Here is a 20,491-nt window from a genome sequence, read left to right as displayed (position 1 = left end):
CTTTTGTAACTCATTGTATCCCTAAGCTGCAATCCTGTTTCATCGTCCACCCAGAGTTCCAGTACATTAGGATGATGGCCTTTTCTTGTTCGAGTCAAAAAAGAAACCCAAATACAGAGAGTACTTCGGATCTTGATGTCGTTTTATTATCTCTTTTGCACGAGAATTGGTGTGTTTCTCGCTGTCTATTTATTTACGAGTTTCTGTAGTTTACTACTTCATCGATAATGTCAAGTTCATTTATCTTCAGAAAAGCACTATCTTCATCAGTTATGTCTATCACACTTCGCTTTGGACCTGGCAGAATTTTCATCATATTTTTCTCCTGGTATTTGACGTTTACCACACTCGATTTTACACCAAAGCGTAGCTTTGTTTTTCCAGTAAAGAACATACGAACAGCTGCTATCTCTTCGAGATCATGATCATCCTCATCTCCAAGTTCAGATTTATAGCTTTAGTTCCCTTATTTAATGTTTTCATCATTCAGATTCACTTCACTATCCTCCATGTGTGAAAAGTCTGGGTAGACATCATCATCACTCTCTTAGAGTAGTTTGCGAATTTTATGGTCTGATACACCCTTTGAACTGAAATAAAACATCAAACTAAATTAAACAAATAAATAAATTCGGATGTCAGTATAACGAAACTAACGTTTAATATGCATCTATACAAAATAAAAGGTGTGGCCGTGTGGTTCAGTCTGGAACCGCGCAACAGTTACGGTCGCAGGTTCGAATCCTGCCTCGGGCATGGATGTATGTGGCGTCCTTAGGTTAGTTAGGTTTAAGTAGTTCTTAGTTCTAGGGGACTGATGACCATAGATGTTAAGTCCCATAATGCTCAGAGCCATTTAAACCAAAATAAAAAACAACGAATAAGTATAAGTAACTTTTTATTACACTTACAACTGCGTATTGACTACTGGAACTAAGCTTACAACTGTCACACCAGCAGGTGCGCATGACACTTCTTACAACATTCGACACCTGGCTGCTTACAATTCAGAAAACAAACTGCGAAAGCTAATCAAGGGAACTGAAGCCGCGCTAACACTATGGAGAAAACATCAGCAGTGGAATAATGGAAGCTGTGGCCTAATAGCTCGAGGTTAGGGCATCGATTAGCCATAAAAGCCGTTGCTGTTGTACTTTTCACAACAGCGCGCCCGCTCGAGGCTTAAAGAAAAATAATTGACAAACACCTAACTAAGATTATAGCACTAAAGCCCAAGAAACTATCAAAGATAACTGCAATACAACTATTACCTGTCCCCAAGAGTGTAATATATAAACACAAGGTTAATCCAAGGTAATTACAACATGTTACCCCCAAAATCTAGTACTGGACAGCATTAAGATTGACTACTTATTCACAAAAAAAATGTAAATGAGCGTATGGCATCGTTAGCCGGGAGGCTCCATTCGGAGAAGTTTGGCCGCCATGTGCAAGTCTTATTTCAGGTGACGTCACATTGGGCGACCTGCGCGCCGTGATTAGGATGAAATGATGATTAGGACAACACAACACCCAGTGCTCGAGCTAAGAAAATCTCCAACCGGGTCGGGAATCGAACGCGGGCCCGATTGCTTGGGAGGCGTTACCACCCAGTTACGCACGCGGGCTACTTGCTCAGAAATTTCACTAGATACAAATACAGCACCTTCTAATATAGAGCTTTCATCAACAGTCCACAGTGTCCGCTACATGACAGCCATCTCCCTGGGTGGCTAGGGCTAACGGATATCCCATTGGATGGCCAGTTCAATTCTAAAACACAATTTAATAAAAGAATTTAACAACTCGACGCAGTAATTGCTCTATTTATCCCAGCAGGACGCTCATTAGTTGGACCCCTTCATTGATCCACCAAAAAACAAAAGACCCTATACATGTCTTCAGCAGAGACAACTGACTGACCAACTAGCGGTCGTTTCCAATGAAATCACAATCAAGGGACAAGGTTGCAAGTGAATCGCCAGCTGACTGCCTGTTGCCAAGAGGTCACTTCAAGAATGGCAGCACAATGGACGGCATGGCAACACACTTCCGACGGAAAACATATAGTCATCAACCTCTCATGGGATGGAGCCTTTTATCACTTCCCACACAATCGGCTAACTGTTACCAACATTTCTTCAGCTTGGAGCCGCAACTTCCTCCAAGTGCTGTCCAAATGAGTCTCACATGGCTCGAAAATTAGTCCAATCGGCCCAGCTCGATGGTAGCGCCACCGGAGCGACTCTAAGAAACCAAGCAGAGGATGTCACCCGAAAGAGAAATCAGTACAAGCCGACATGGCTCAGCCTCCCAAACTGAGACAATAAACAGTCCCCAGGTTATTCCTGGTAGGGGAGTGGGAGAATCGAGGGGCTCAACCTAGCTTCTTTAACCTGACTGATGTGTACTCAGGAGGTCCTACTGCTAGCTACATTAGGGGCTAAAAGGTTAACACGACCCAGCATGTGGAAAACCTGATAACGTCCCATAAAACGCGGCGGAACCTTCATAGAAATACCGCCCCCATGACCGAAATTACAAACAGAAATTTGATCCCCAACTTTCACGCAATCTGGCTGCCTCCCATGATTATAAAGCTTGGCTTGCGGCAAGTGAGCCAATGGAATACTTACCTAGCACTGCCCTAATTCAGCTGAATAACCCCCAGGGTGATATTTTCTGGCAAGAGGTCGTTAATGTTCCACAAATTGGTCATGGCAGAATTAAACCAGTAAGCAAACATTAGTGGAATGGGAGTGGCCTTCATAGCCTCATGCTGGGCACAATGAAAGGCAATGTTGATCCGTGGGAGATAAGCATCCCACTCAGTGTGGGTCTTAGTACGATATGTGTTGAGAGTGGCCATAAGGTTCCTATTTTGTCTCTCATCAAATGAGGTCTGGGTGTAGTAGGAGCACTGTAACGCTGTGGCATTGTCACTAAGGCCCTTGGTGGACGAAATATAGAAACCAACATAGGAATACGATAGACAGTAATTGTGGCTGCAACTCCACTGCTAGGAATAAGCCAGCTGAACAGCGAAAAGCCATCCACGACAATCAAGATGTAACAATTCCCTGTCTTATTATGGGAAAGGGGGCCCACGTATTGAATAAATGACTTGTCCACAGGATGTTGTTCTCTCTTCGACTGGAAGAGACCCATGGGTGAGTTGTGATTAGGCTTTTCCATTTTACATGCTCGTACTCCTGCACTAATCGTCAGATATCCTTCTCAACAATGGCCAAGTTATGTGTTGTTTCACCTTAGCGATGGTTTTGTGTAACCCCAAACGGGGCACTGAGAAAGGAGTCATGAAAATAGCGTAAAACGGATGGGACAAGTTTCAAAAGCAAATAAACTCCTGACTCAGGTGATCTCCCAACACATTCCCTTAATCACAGATAACCTGGTGCCTGCTCCCCAGCAAGCAAACGCTTCCTAATAGTGCCGAGCTCGGGGTCCTGGTCCAGCTTAACGTCAAGATAACCAAAGAGCTCTGGCACTTTGGTTAAGATGCCACCAGCCAATTCCTCAAATACTTTGTCACACTTAGTTATCTCCTCGCTAACGTCCTGAAATGTCCAGCTGAGTTGGCCACCTGGTTGTCAGCCTCTCCAATTTGCCAGACCTGAAAGGGTAATGTTGATATTCTGTCAGTTTTCATGCGATGAGCCAGGATCCAGCTTATCACCTAATTTTCAGTTTAGAAATGAAACTCCCAATGCTGCAGGCAGAATTTAAATTATTCGAGTGCCAAGCGTATCGCCAAAACCTCACACTTGTAAGCAGAGTATTAAGATTCAGCCAGTATCGAGCTGCTGCAAGTATAGGCAACAGGGCGCCTCTTCCCAGAATATTCTTGCAGTAGAACAGCGGCAACAGCATCATCAGAGGCACTGGTCTGGACGATATAGGCCTTTTGAAAATATGGGACAGCCAAGACTGGAGGCTTATTCATGGCAGTTTTGATGGCCTCAAAGGCAGGCTGCTGACTCTCTCTCCAAAGGAAGGCCTCCCCCTTTTTAAGTGGGAAAAATTTGGAATAATTTTTTTGGAAATAATTGGTCATGACAATAAACCGAACTGTTCCCTTTTTATTCCTGGAGGGCAGCATTCGTCTCGAGGCAGAGGTGTGCTCTTGGTTAATTCTGATCCCATCCTCTGAGAGGAGGTCTGATGTCTAGCTCGGGTGACTGTAGATGGTTTCACCAGTAACCCAGCTGCCTGAAGCCACAATAACATCCCCTGAACATAGTGCAGATGCTGGTCAGAAGAACTATATGGATGAGAAAGTTGTATATGCTGTCATCTGCTAGGTCTGAAGCCTTGCTTGAGATAGTCCTACACATGGTCCAACAGACAATACAGCTGTCCCGGTAGATAAGCCAAAAGGATCCCAACTGAAAACATACATGTTTCCATCAGTAGAAAATGTTGTCACCTGGCTGGAATCCCCGGTAGATAAGCCAAAAGGATCCCAACTGAACGCATACAGGTTTCCATCAGTAGAAAATGTGGTCACCTGGCTAGAATCCACAGTAAGTCGTATCTGATAATAGGCTTGGTTAAGATCAAGCACAGTAAAAGAGCTGGGCCCAGAGAACCAAGGGAAACAATTGTATAAATCGGGCAACAGCACAACGACGACCTTATGATTGACCACCAGCCTAAAATCCTTTCCTTGACCCTTCGCCTTATGACCGATGCATAAGGAGATGTGGATGGCTTGATAATCCCATCTTTCAACATTTGGTTCATTTTCTGCCTTAGTTTCCTCATTATGGGGAGTGACAAACAATATGTAGCCTTGCTACCTAGGGACACCATCCAATAAATGACTTCTATAGTGCATTTTTTCTGCTCTGCCTAAACGATTAATGAGGACTTTGGGATAGTCTCCCAAGATCCTCAACAGCTGATGACCCTGACCTTAATCAAGATGGTTAATGAAGAACTCATAATAGCATGAGTTAAGTTGTTCGACGTTTCCACTGCTATGGAAAGAACAATGGGCTATTTTTTTTCTAAAAGACGAATTTTATTGATTACTTACTGACTAAATCAAGCACCTAACCAGTCTTCTGAATAAAGTTACAACCGAGGAGTAAGGGAATGGGTCAGTTTAATTGGCCATAAAAATTACAAGTGTATAGTTCCCCCGCACCTCACCTATGAGAGACAACTCTATGAAGAGTGGTATGCAAAGCAATCATTCTACATAATCTACCGTATTCCAAATACCAATGGTAATCTAACACCGAAATTGAACAGCTTGAGTCTAGTAGGCCATAGATCAGCTGCTAGTTAAACTGAGCACCAACATATGACAAGTAACAGCCGTTCATGCAGCGGACACGAGCGCATCAGCTAGGGGGTTTGCACCGACCAATCTCAGCTCGGCGCATATGGTGTCATCTGCTAGGTCTGAAGCCACGCCAGAAACATGCTTTCGTACCAGAAGGTTTAAATGGTAACTAATGGGGTTTGCTGCCCGACACTTGGAATTCAGACTGCGAATGCTGAGCACACTGTCATCTTCCTTGACTGTCAGCTGCGAAAGCGGCAACTGCCGTGTGCACCCTCCCTGGGTATTCTCAGAAGGGACTTGTAACCGCCAATAATGGTCATGCTTTAAGTCATCAGGGACGTGGGGTGATTACTTTAACTGCATCACGTAATTCCTCAGATCTCCTAGAGAGCACCATTGCCTGTTCTGAAGGTACACTACTCAACAAACTGAGGTTCAAAGGATATAATAAATGCAGTATAACTGAGTGTGGAACCTGCAAGGCATCAGCATTAATCTCTAAACGGACGACCAGCTACAACAGCTCCTTCACCTGGGGCAGTTGGTCAACAAAGAGATCGGAAACGCCCCAAAACAAGTGTATAACTGGGTTAGGCACCTTAATAAATTATTCTACAGGTGATCCTCTATGGCGTCATCCCGCCCTGTGCCAGTTCCTCTCCTTCTAAACTCATCACGGTATTGTACTGTATGTTAACTAGAGGCCTAGAAACGATGGAGAAGCTCCGCCCCACCACAGCCGCAGTGGTCCACAACCCCATGACGACTACCGCAGTCCACTTCACCCCTCTGTTGCCCCACACAGAACCACTCTTTCAGGGTTATTGTGCGGTTCGGTCCCCAGTTTACCTCCAGGGAACGCCTCACACCAATCGAGTGTAACTCCAATGTTAGCGTTGTAGAGTAATGGTGGTGTACTCGTATGTGGAGATCCTGTTTGCGCAGCAATCGCCAAAATAGTGTAGCTGCGGTGGAATAAGGGGAACCAGCCCACATTTGCTGAGGCAGATGGAAAACCGCCTAAAAACCATTCACAGACTGGCCTGCTCACCGCACCAAGACACAAGTCTACCAGGTAGATTCGTGCTGGGACCAGGCGCTTCTTCCCAATCCGGAAAGTCGTGAAACTCATCATAATAGTGGTTAGTTGTAAATTCTTGATGTGAGTAAAGTTCAATAACCATGTAATCTTATTCCTTACTAAGAGGGAAGTGCCTCAAGTAAGGGATATGGTTCCCCCACGGGAAACGTTGAGCCTGAACTCTAGCTATATGGTTGCAACTCGGCTGATCCTCATCAAGAAATTAAATATTGCGATTAAGTTCACTGACACTACTAGATCAAATACAACCTCACCAATCACGTTTGAAGAAATATGAATCAGACTGTCCAAGGATTAATGCAATTTCACTCCTAACTCAGAACGGCACCTCTTATTGGTTGCTGCCATAACTTAAGGCCATTTTCAAACTGGTCCCTTTTTAAATAGGCTAGAGCAAGGCAGCTTCCAGGATCCATCTCTCCTTTACAAAACCTCAATAAATATTAGACAACAATATTAACCAGTAATACAATTCAATAATGAAACCACAAGTGATGTCAACAAGAGGAAGACAAATCTATCCCCCTCCCTTCACACAAACTGAAAAATAACGCTCTGCTACCATTGAAATAGTCTCTTTTATTGGTAGTAGCAGGTTTTCATGGAACGACCAAAACCCAGGTTCAGCATCGCTTGTGGATGATGACATCTTGATTTATTTGTATTAACATTTAAAACGTTTCTTTACACTGGAATGAACTGAAAATCAAGTAAACAACAACCAATAATTACAGAGCACCATTTCAAAAATTTCCTTTGAAATTTATCAACATCAGTAACCGCAGACCACAGGAAGACTTTGAATTTACTTTAAAATTCTCTCTTAAAAAATTACAACAAGATCAAAATCAAGAACCACCAAGCACCACAAGGCTTAGAAACAGCCTTGAAATTTTTAATTATTACAACAAGGTCAAGATCAATACAGAGACCAGGAAGCCATAGAGGTCTTCACTTTCAAAAAAATAAAAAAAACACTTTAACATAAATAGATTAGGATATTTTATACTTCTTCCAAAACAGTTAACAGAGTAAATGCCCAAATGAAAACAAGTATGCCAACATGGTGGTTACCAGGAATACATCTATACAGCTAGTGTAAAAACAGTGACAGGAAGTGGGGACTCATTAAACTTTAGGTATAGTGGTAACCATGTGTGTGTGTGTGTGTGTGTGTGTGTGTGTGTGTGTGTGTGTGTGTGTGCGTGTGCATCTTTCTCCATGGTGAACTAAACTTTTAGATTTTAACTTTGTGAAATTTAGTAACTCTCTGATGGCTTCAAACATTCCGATTTGCACACAATTTTGAAGATTGATTCCGAGATGGGAAGGCAGGCAAGGGCAAATTTAACAAGGAAAATTAAGTAGATCCCCATGACATTGCAATAAGCATAAGAACTTAACATAAGGTGGCCGACTACCTACTACCTGCAACTGGGGTGGAATGGCAACCCTAATGAGGTGCTACTAATAGTCTCCTGTCAGGATTGCACCCACTTCCTCTCCCATCATCAAGTCAGATGGCTGGTGAGGTACACTGGAACAGTTTGTTGGCTAATTGGACAACCAGGAGCCATGTCAGCATGCAAAATGGTTACCTATCCCAACCTGCAAAACTAAGAGTCTGATATCGGTGTTAGATGAACATTAACCATGTAAAACACAAGAATAATTTACCCCTTCAACCTTCTGCAAATTTGTTCCACTTCTTTCAGGCAAAAACGACAAACAATTAAATAAGGTTATAACACTTAAGCCAAAGAAATAATCAAAGTTACTGCAATAAAACTACTACCTGTTCCCAGAACTCTGAGTATACATATATAGACAAACATTTCAAGAAGACATTAATATTTAAACACAACCTTAATCCAAGGTAATTAGAACAAGTTGCCTCCACAATACAGTACAGTACAAAAGAGTACAGTTAAGACTGACTACTTACTCAAAACTTTCACTTGATAAAAATACTGCACCTTACTAATATAGAGCATTCATCAACAGTCCATAGCGTATGCTACATGACAGCCATCTCCTTGTGCAGCTTGCACTAATAGACACCCCATTAGACGGCCAATGTAATTCTAAGACACTATTTAAAAACAAGTTTCACAACTCGGCACAGTAATTACCCTTACTATCCCAATATGACTCTTATTAGTTGGACCCCTTCACAGATTCACCAAAAAACAGATCCAAAAGCAGCTCAAATAATGCTAGAACTAACCACTGTGCAGCACTAGGGAAGAACTGCAAGTAATCAGGGAGACACAGAATCCAGAAATAGCCAAAGGACCCAATACACGTTGTCTGCTGAGATGCCGAACTGATCAACCAATGGTTGTTTTCGATTAAATCAAAGGCAAGAGAAAAAGTTGCAAGTGAATTGCCAACCAAAAGCTTGTTACTAATGGGTTGTGGTGGCAACAAACTTTCGATGGAAAACCAATAGCCATCATCTATCAATGGATGAAGTCTTTAGTCTCATACCAAAGCCAATCACCTTGCGAAATTCTTCAGCTGAGAGCCTCAACATACTCCCAGCACTGTCCAAATGAGAATTGCACCATGCAAAAATTTGAAAATAAAACCTCTGCAATCAAGATTATATCATTTTCTTACATATCACTCTGGTTACTGTATCAGCGCCAGCAATGGACTGGAAGAAATTTTAAAATGATTCAATTAACTAGATAGAATCCTTTACCTAAGAGTGACAGAAAAATTACAACTGTCATTTACTACTAATGCATTACTTGATGCACTAACTAATAAACTCTTGAAGTACAGTTTTTAAAATATACTGAAGAGTATTTCCATTTGAGACATAATTAACATGTTAGTCCAAATCAACGATGATGACTTCTTCAGCTGAGGCCTTAAACAGTGGCTGAGCATTTCCTTGCTTAGCTCTAATACTGACTTCAGGGTGAGGTCTCTGCCGGGCTAAGAGAGGGGGCATGTTTTCTTGACCCTGTCTCAGTCAGCATTGTGGATTGCAGTGAGATCTCACTAATGTCTGTGCTAAAAGTGTGGATATACAACTCTGATGTGGCACTTAGCAAATAGAGTTTCCATATTCTGGCGCAATTTCAAAGATAAAGGAACAACCACAAAATTACAACTAAATAGTATGTGATATGGTTGAAACTGTTATAGAAAACTTTTTTCCCAAATATCAGAAAATCACAGTATAAAGTGGTCAATGGAGATCATCAAATAAAACTACCCATTGTTTTCCCATTTCCGCATTACTAAACTTTCCATCATTTCTTTCTATTATCTTCACTGTTTTGAAAGTTGTTTCACCATTTTTCTCCCAATTGCTTCTTAATTACAAATAATTTCCCTGTCACTATTGACAACTTTTCAATCAATTTCTATGAAAGTTACTTCAAATTTCGTAATTTCTTTCATCATAATGAGTTAGTGATATTTTTAGTAACTGCTGCAGAATAAACTATATACATATTAATTTGAAACAAATTCATAGTTCTGTACTGTTTAGCATTACTAAACAGTCAATCTTTATAATAATATGAGGTTGTTTTTTTATAATGTATTTCTTAACTCCTTTAGAATTTTTTCTCTAAAATATCACCAATTTCATCAATATGTGTTTTAGATCTCAAACCGCAAAACACTTACATTATTTTTCATTTACATTCATCTTTCACTTAAATAATAGTTTTTTATTTACTTTGGAAATGATTCAAATTCTATCTTTCATGCAGTGACTTCTATCAAGTATAATAAACATTTTCTTCATATTTCAGAAAAATTTTCATTTATCTATTATAAATATAACTATTAGCATCTTGCAAATGACACTAACTTTTTCTATATTTTTTGTTGTTTCATAGTCCTATGAGTACATGAAAATTATAAAACAATCCTTTTTACAAATTAAGTACGATCATTGCAATTTAAATTGGTTTGTTAAATATCAGGATAGTTTCCTTCTTATGAATTGCAGCATGAATTTCAGTAAACATTGTACTTTGTTTGAAATTTGATGTTGCTATAAGCTTCCACACTTTTTGCATCTGCAACTAATTTTATAATTACTATGTTTCTAATATTTTCCATCCATCTGTCCTCATACTGAATTATTCATCAGTTGTAAACAAATTTACCAAGTAATTTTTTACTTTAGTCCCCATTTTCATAGCTAAATTGACATACTCTTTCAGCCAATCATGCTCTTTCAATACTGTACTGAATTACATAATTAAATTTGTCATTCAGTGTTGCTAATAACCTTTGCTATGTTCAACAAGCAGGTATTTTGATATTCTACATCCATTTCAAATATATATCCAATATATATGAAGTAGAATCAAAATTATTTGACTTGCTCCTTTCAAATCTTTCATAAGCTAAATACTTACTCATAGTTCAGACAGATAAACAATTTGTATTATGTTAAATAATATGTATTATGTTATTATGTTATGTGTATTATGATGAATAATATGATATCTTATTTCAATCACAATGTTTCTAATATTTATTACTTTCTATGACGTAAGTTTTGCAAAATTGAGATGTAAAATCTTCAATAGATTATCCATCTTTAATACCAAATTTTAAGCACTAATAATTGTAGTTAAGTTTTAATCATTTTATCAATTTGAATCCCAGCTTATGACCACAAAATAATAATTATTGGTCATGAGCTTTTATAACAGTCTTATAAATTTTCAAAAAAATCATATGAGAACAAAACATCAGATCTGAGATTTAAATCAGGGTATTCACTAGAATTATTTTAAGTAAATTTTTCCAAAGACAATTTTCTATGCTTAGAATCTTCTTCACTAATATCACACACATTATATATATGACACCATTTTTGTTTTGATAGGACATCTTTTCTTTCAACTTTTCCAATTATCCATATTATTATTAGGATAATCGACATTTTAATTACGGAATTTTAAGCAAAAAATTATGATTTGAGCCTTTCTTAAATTTGATGATAACTTATCAAGTGAAGGAACTACAAATTTAAATGTATCAATAATAGTATTTTACAAGTTTTCTGTTTCCTTCCCAAAACTGAGCTTATCTCATATTAAATATATACATTTAACATTATAACTGAAGTATGTTAAGAACCTTTCAGTGTCATACTCAGAAGGTTTATGTACATAAATTGGTTTAGAACTAGGATGTTTTAGTTCTAAAGAGGATGTACCGTATAATATATGTACATATTTCCCAGATAAATCAACATGATGACGACTTTTCACGTCTTTTTTGGGACTATTGACTTATACATAATGAACATGTATCTGATTTCTTGTGTCTAGAATGTTCTTAAAATGTCAGTGGGTTAATTTCTTAAATTTCAGAGTGTAGACTACAAATATCTTTAACTTCTTTTTTAATTCATTCATTTAATTTTTTGTGTCAATTTGATCCTCTATATGGAGCTGTATTTAAGTTATATCTAGTAATACATTTAATGATATAACAAAAACCGATGGGTTAAACTCTTTTTTGGGACTATTGACTTATACATAATGAACATGTATCTGATTTCTTGTGTCTAGAATGTTCTTAAAATGTCAGTGGGTTAATTTCTTAAATTTCAGAGTGTAGACTACAAATATCTTTAACTTCTTTTTTAATTCATTCATTTAATTTTTTGTGTCAATTTGATACTCTATATGGAGCTGTATTTAAGTTATATCTAGTAATACATTTAATGATATAACAAAAACCGATGGGTTAAACTCATATCATAAATAAATTACAATTCTTAATTATGTATTAATTGAGTTGAAATAAATCATGACAAAATTTTTGTCCAACAATAATATTAGATTTTTGCCTTATTGGAATAAAAGTGATTGATATCCTGTGTTGCTTCCATTTCATTATCTTCAATTGATATACTTGATATTTTTCATGAAATGAATAGGCATTAATAGACCTAGCAATTTAAATCTCAATGTTTGATTCTTATCAGTCTAAATTCTAATTCAGAAGTTTAAAATTTTTGATTAGTACTAACAGCAACATTGTAATATCTACTAATCGTCTGTGGAACTTAATTCACAGGATGTAATATCGATTTTATAGACCACAAAACATATTTTATAACCATTATTTTTAACATTAACATAAGCTCTTTAATTTTTTATAATTAGAAGCAAGATAATTCTTTTAATGGAATATATTTTCTAATTGTTAAATGTAATACAGGAACTCGATTTAGACTCTGACCAGATACTCAAGCTTTAATTCCATACATTCATGATACAATTTTTTCTTCCTATTTTTTATAACATTTAATTTCTTTCATTTATGATCATATAATTACATATTTGAAATTCAAATTGCATTGCTATTCATAATCCAATGATTTCATATTATAATCAAAGAAAAGTATAAAATAAAATTTAAATCCAATATGCAATTAAATTTTCTTTCATTTTACATAATTATTTATTATCACACATTGAAAAACATACATTGATCAATCTAGCTTTGATTGTTGAAATTTATAGCATAATCTGTTTTCTGATGCCTTGTTAACATGATGTTAACGAACTCGTTTCCTATTTTTTGTTTTAGAAATATATTAGTTGAAAACAGTAAAAGTTCTTCAGCTGTTTAGTACCATTTTCTAAAATTTAGTCTTCATATTCAATGTCATCACAAGTTAGCCATTTCCAAATATTTATCTTCATATAATTATCTTCAATTACAAAATCAATAAAATGTTTTCTTATATTACTATATCCAGTAAATGTATGTCTCTCGTAATAATCATAATGATTAGTGATCATACACTTTCTCAGTTGTGACACACTTTTCCCTCTTAACTGGACTAACCTAAGAACATCAAGTATAGTTTATATTTATTCACATCTTTCAGTAACAACTGAAATCCCTTTTAATTTTGCTGTATGTATTTCTATTAAGTCTGCTTGCTAAAAATTATCTAAATGAAGCAAACCAAAATTTCATCTCTTAAAAATTTGTCTCACTGTCTTATGCAATTTAATCATAATTTCTTCACAACGATTTATAATTTTTTTAACAATATTACGTTTTTTGTACTATATATTATGTAGATTCCTTTGTTGTGCATTTAAGATTATTGGTTCTGTGAAAGTAATGAGTTTCAGTACATTCTATAAGTATCCACAAATGTGAAGTATCATTGTACTGGAATGTTCTGTAGCTTTATATATAATGTATGTGTTCTGGCCGGAGGCAGTTCTCTCCGCGCTCTTGTATGTGCAAGTGCTATAAACCTGCGTTAAGTGTTCGTCATTCATCTATTTATTCTGGTGGAGGTGCCGGGTATTGGACCTTGTGACAGCTCACATTATCGACGACACAATGGCTCCCATCAGGCCATGACAGAGTCCCGTTTAAGTGGCGAGAAACCCGAGTTGAAGCCACATTCAACAGACTGCACTCTAACGGAGACAGAATAAGAAGAGAACATCACGATGACAGAAACTGTGTGCCACCACATCAGACATCCTTCCGGGTTCTCTGGTGACGATTGCCAAGAGCCAAAAAAGTGGCTGAAGGTATATGAGCGTACAGACAAATTTAACGAATGGGATGACACCATGTATTTAGCTAATGTGTTTTTCTACTTGGAGGGCACTGCCAGGAAATGGTATGAGAAAAATGGTGAGAAGTCCACAAGCTGGAAAGTATTCCCGGTGAAATGCGCAAGGATTATGGCGCCACACAACGGCAGACGTGCAAGGCTGAAGATAAATTAAAGTGCAGGGCACAGCGTACAGGAGTACTATAGCATCCTACATTCAAGATGGAGCTGTGTAAAATAGTAGACCTTAGAATGAAGTAGGAAGATAAGGTTGCACATCTCATGAAGAGTGTTGCTGAAGACATGTATCAAGAGCTACTCCTGAAAGAGGTTTCGACAGCAGATGACTTCATAAAATGGTGACAGTACATCGAGACAATGCATCAAAAGAGATTAACACGCAAGAAGTTTGAGCGGCTTCCAAACTTCGTATCGATGTCTGTGATGGAGTTAGAAACTTATTTCACAAGTGTTCTTCATCAGATAGTGACGGAGGAATTTCAGAAGGCACTGAGATTGCACAGCGAGCAAATAACCGAGACGCTTCAAGAGGTCGTAAGGGAGGAAGTGGTACAGACATTGAACCGAATCTCTCGTCCTTCATTTCCCTTTAAAACGGTGAAAAAGTCGAGATCAAGGCGGAGTTACGTTTCTACGATGCCTCTTGAGGAACCTGTTTGGGCACCAAGGAAGACTGACGTCTGGAGTACCCGGATAACCAACCAGTATGTTTCCACTGTGTACGAGAGAGACATATGGTGCACTATTGTCGAGAAAGGCGGCGGATATAAGATGGCGCCCGCGCCAGAACACAGCAGACCGATCTTAGCCGACGCCAATTTCGGGACGACGAAGATGAACAAGAAGATGTGGGTACAGGACGACGTGGATCACGATCGCCGCAAGCTATCCGGTGGAGAGGACGCTCTCGAACACGCTGATCAAGGTCTCCATCGCCGTTTAGAAGCTCCAACCGATCACCTAGCCGCCGCAATCTGGGAAACTAAAGGGTGCGACCTCCCTTGGAGGTGAAGCCGCAGAAGAAAAAATTCTCCGCCGTCGATCACTACAAAAATAATAGGAAACTACAACGATATCCTCGTGGATGGCAGACCACCCCAAGCTCTTGTGGACTCTGGGGCATCATATTCAGTCATTTCGGAGAAGTACCATCGCCGACAGCAAAACATCTCTGCTGAAGGTGGCTAATGGGAAATATGTAAACCCTACAGGAAGAAGTACCATTCATGTGGGTATTAGTGGCCAAACATAGCCCTTAGAATTCATTGTCTTACAGCAGTGTGGTCATGACGTCATTCTCGGATAGAACTTTCTGAAAGCTTTTTAGGCAATTATGGATTGTGGAAGCTCAATGATTATGCTAGAGGAGATAAGATATTGTCTGCAAGAAGATGCGAATCCGATAGTGTGGAGACTATGTGTGCTGGATGAAGTGATCATTCCTACAGTCAGTGATAGAAAGGTAACTGTCACGCGTCATAGCATGCAGCAACCCATGGATCTTGTAGTGGAATGTAAGAGAATCATACCACTGAAGAATACTGTCATCCCTGTCTCTGTTTTCTCGTTTAAGAACGGATTCGATGAATTGCGGATACTTAACTGTCGCTGAGAACCGCAGATCCTTCCAAGACTCTCTTGCGTAGCACACGCTGAGCCGTTAATTGCATAACAGCTGAGCATCACAGAAACCTTCGATGCCGAGTCTGTGGACGAAATTGGCGCTACCACTACTAGACAATATCTTCTAGCTCGACTATCGTCAGATCTCACTAAGGAACAAGAAGAGAAACTACTTGTGATTCTTCAAGAGTTCTCTGAATGCTTCAATTCACAGCTGAAGAGCAAATTAGACAAATCGACAGTGAAACACCGGATTAGCACCGGAGACCATCAGCCAATAAGTCAGAGAGCATATCATGTGTCAGCAATGGAACGTCGAATAATTCGAGACGAGTTAGAGAAAATTAATAATGATTTAATTTCAGGTTGTTTAATTAAATTTTCTACATCAAAATTTCTTGTTGCTCTATAATATTTATTAATCCCATCGTCGATTTTTTATTGATTTACTTGTATTTTCTATTGCTAAATTATGTCTTTCTTGTTCTTCCAATTCAGCATCTGTTTTTTCTTTATTGGGAAATAATTTATGGACAGCTGATGATTTCCAAGCTAATTAACAAATTTCTCCTTATGCTGCTAACAGAATCAGTAAAAAAACCTTTCTCATGTTTTGTTAAACCGGTTCCTTCTTTCTTTTTGTTAAATAATCAATAATTTTTTTCATAGCTGGTATATGTAATGGTATGAGGAAATTACTTCCAGTTTTTCTGCTTATCTATTTTTCTTTTCTGAGTTTCACTTAACACTTATCAGTACTAAGTAACTGATAATTATTGTTTTTCATTTTAATTGATTTACGTGTACTTTTGACCCTTGGTAGCACAAAATAATCGATGCTGAAATTATTCATTTACATATATAAAAAGTAATAAAAATACTTATCATCTTCAATCATTATCACCAATTGTGAATCCTAGTCCTAATTCTGTCTTCCATGTGTTATTCATTTAATTGCTATTGCAGCTAATTTTTCTCTAAATGATGCATCTTAAGCCTACATATTTTCTCTTGCAATTTGTTGAAGTTGATTATCTGCTTCATGTCTAGATTATAAATCTGTATAATCTCTGTATGAAACATCTTGTTTCCTACACACTTTGTCTGAATTACACCTTGACATCCTCTCACTTATCCATTTTCTAATTTTGTTCCTAGAACACAATAATTAGAGCTTGAAAGATGCATTCAGAATAGTAATATCTTATTATATCTCTTAATTAATCCATTTCCATATGTGTCATTTTTTCAAGATGTATGCAGTAAACTATTCGAAAGTCTAATTAAGTAAGGCACTCCATTATTTACTGTAAAATCGTAGAACTTACTAGTTAAAATTTAGCTATACCAACATCTTTTCAGCTAATGTGTCTATTAAGTCTCAACATCACACATCCAAACATATCCAAAAGGATTTCTTTTATTTGTTAATTAATCCTTCATCTGTTTTCCCACTTTCTAAATAGTCTGTACCTGATTATCTTGATTCTGCTATATCAATTTTAACAATTTCTTTTATCAAATTTTTGTTTTTGATGCTCTACTTCACATTGCTTTATTTGGATTTTTATCAGAATATAGATGTCCTGAATCAAATAATATATTTATTTAGTTTGATAAATCAATAGTTTCAAGTTTTGTTTTATGTTATCTATAGTCACACGTTTCTTACTTAAAAGTTTCATTAATATACCTCTATATTCAGTTTCTCTTTCACCAATAACAAATTTTTAATATTTTACTGGTACATAACTTACATATTTAAATGTACCAAAAAATCTTAATGCAAAAACATTACCTTCACTATGATCAATTTATTTCAACTTTCATTCACTTATATCGATTTTTTCAGTTCTTTTATCTTTTAGATTTTTAGCATTTTCTTCTTATTTATTTAATACATCTTATATTTCTGAGTCATATGAGTAATAGGAAGCATAAATAAATTCATTAATTGGTGGTATGTCTAGACATTTTTCTAAATGTTGAATGTAAGTTTTGCTATAATAGGGAACAATTTGTTTTCCAGCTTCTATTTCTTCTTCAATAGGCTTCAATATACTGATGGAATCTTCCACATTAGCACCTAAAACTTTGATTCCTTCTTTTAACTTTTCAGATTGCATCAATAATAGTTGATCTTCTATTTAATACACAATATGGTTTATTGCAATCCTTAATAAAAACATGATGCTTTCAGAAAATGAAATGTGTACATTACCCCTCATATGTGTGATTCAAGTAAACATATTTTCTTGAATTTCCTTGAAGAGTGTTTCTTCACCTTTGGCAATCTGTTTCTTATATTCATCACACCTTTAATACATTGTGCAACTTTATTTTCACTTTTAATGTGGTTTGAGCCACATTTGTATTAATTACTATTGATATGTTTCTCATATTATGTGTTTATGCTTCTGCATTCTTCTTCACATTCAGATAAATAGTTGTAATTCATCCTTGATTTAAGATAGGAAGGTGATCACTATACAAAAATGTAAGGCAATTCTTCACCTCTTTGAGGCTAATAGAGTATAGTTATAATCTTCTGTAGAGCTGTAGATACTTTTTACATGAAATGATTCTCCATTATTGGTGTTTGAAACACATATTCATTCATTGAAGTAGCTTTTTATTACTCTTAACTTATAGGTACTCAAGAGCCAATATAAATATGTTTCTGTAAGAATTGATGCTTATCATACATAGACCATACATATGTGGAAGACTGCACACTAAACAGGTGACCAACATCAGATAAACGTGACCAAATAGCTAATGATAATTTGGTATGATATTTACTGCCAAATAAACTCCTAAAATAGATGCTAAGATGTTGTTCTGTTTCTGGCATTATTATGTGATAGATTCAGTTATTTAGATAGCAAAGATTAACCATAAGACCTAAAATAAGAAAAATATTAGGACCTCCTAGTTTCCCAATAATCTAACAAAAACAAATAATACATTGATTATGATATTATTACTGAAGAAATAACCAACAAAGCTATCACACGTTATTTTTCATTCAACAGACAGACTGATTGCCATCTTCGGATGATTCTTGATGACTGATGCTTCGCTCTTGTTAGTATCCTTTGCATATGGCCATTACCCCCTCGATCACTCCATTCTTTTCTATCTGTACATCCACTGTGGAAGGTGGCAGTAGTGGATGGGATTAACCGCACCCGGCTGTGAACTGTGATTTCCAGTGTCCATACTATCGCTGTCTGGTGCGGACCTGACAATATAAGAACGTGTATCTTCAACAGGGACCACCTGAAGATGACAAAATGAGTCTGCTTAGCGAAATACTTACTACATGACTGGATGTACAGCCAGGGTTCTAAAGTTCCACACTGAATTACGGCTATAAGCTTGTTCATAACAGGGTGACACTGAAGGAACGTTTTACCTGACATAATGAACTTCAAAAGATATTTTTTTCTTTAAGGATGGACACTGTGTGTCCACTTTTCACTTTATTTGCGTTTTTTATGAAATTTATTCCTTCCAAACTTATTAAAAATCAATTCTATCTTTCGAGTCCTATTAGAAAGAATGCAAGAACTTAAATAAACAAGTTAAATTTTATATCTCTTTCTTATTTTTGTTTCTTTGCAATACAGAGTTTTCGATAAAGTCTCCACGAAACAGTTCCTTTGTAGGGAAATTAAATAAACAGTTTTCCTCATTTAATTGTTCTGTATGCAAATTTATTGTGTTTACTGTAACAGAAGAGATTTTACCAACCATGGTTGCAAATTGATTGGATAATCTCACTTACGCCTGATGGTGAAGCATTAAAACGACAGCTGAACCTGTATAACGGCATGGCGAAGCAAGGACTTGCAATTATTAGGGAGAGACGATCCAAAGCATTACCACAGAAGAGGAAATCATTTCTGGATGTAATGATGGATGATCATGGAAATTTGCTTCTCCCTGAGAGTGAAGTGTACGATGAGGTAAGTACTTTAATCCATTTACTCCCTTTGAAAATAACTACAGTAGTCATTCTATCGAAGGCATAAAATGATGCCACAACATACAAGGGCTAAACATTACTGGCAGCACTTCCTGACAAAGCTTCTGTGACATATATGATATTATACAGTGATTATGCACGAATGAACACATCAGAAATTACCAATTTTCTCTTTTTGAAATGCATTTGTGTACTAGGTCATGCAACAAATTAAACTTGTTTAACAAACAACTTTCATGGTTTTTCACTGACGAGCTGTGTTATATGTACTAGAAACAAGTAATTATATTTAGCTAACAAAGGAATCTCAAAGTGAGTGACTAGAAAAGTATTTCTACAAAGAACGTTACACCTCAGATGGGTTCAGGTCACAGGCCTTTGATAGGTAACTTCATGTAGCTAGTTTCTGTTCCTAGTTGTTAAATTTTCGTTGGAAGCTTAGGCGACATTATTGTTCTAATATGTCTATGAACATAAATTTCAAAAATTTCTAAAATAGTTTGAGGTATACTGCTGCAGTGGAAATGTTTGTGATGAGTAAAGACTGATAAGTATGTAGCACATGCATTGGGCCTAATAGTTGCGATGGTCTTTGCCTTGACACAAGAATTTGTTAAAATATATCTGTTGATATATGTATCTGTCCTGGCGGGTTGTTCGTTGAATGAATATTGCTACAGCCTGAAATCTGAAGATCCTGGTCTTGTGGTCCTGACTTAGTGTAAAAGGTAACACCAATGCAAGTCGTAGCTCTGGAATTAGTCATGAGGATTCCAGTGCTAGGTGGGTCTTTCAAATATTGAAACCTTCACTGTCTCTTGCAAGGTTTGATAAGTCACTAACGGCAGCAGTGGCAGT

General features: G+C 37.1%; 1 protein-coding gene across 2 annotated transcripts in view; it reads left to right on the top strand.

Annotated features, from left to right (window-relative positions):
• LOC126354174 (cytochrome P450 4V2-like) overlaps positions 1 to 20,491 on the top strand; it is a 142,306-nt gene that overhangs the window by 110,122 nt on the left and 11,693 nt on the right. Inside the window, exon 5 of one of the 2 annotated variants that reach the window (XM_050003609.1) lies at positions 19,383 to 19,613. The exons of the other annotated variant lie outside the window; for it this stretch is intronic. Coding sequence (XP_049859566.1) covers positions 19,383 to 19,613 — 231 coding nt within the window. The remainder of the gene's footprint in view (positions 1 to 19,382; positions 19,614 to 20,491) is intronic. 2 annotated transcript variants of the gene reach the window in all.

This window comes from Schistocerca gregaria, chromosome 3 (genome assembly GCF_023897955.1).
Source record: "Schistocerca gregaria isolate iqSchGreg1 chromosome 3, iqSchGreg1.2, whole genome shotgun sequence".
Taxonomy (NCBI): domain Eukaryota; kingdom Metazoa; phylum Arthropoda; class Insecta; order Orthoptera; family Acrididae; genus Schistocerca; species Schistocerca gregaria.
The sequence above is the reverse complement of the archived record's forward strand: the minus strand, read 5'-3'. Positions and strand labels throughout refer to the sequence as shown.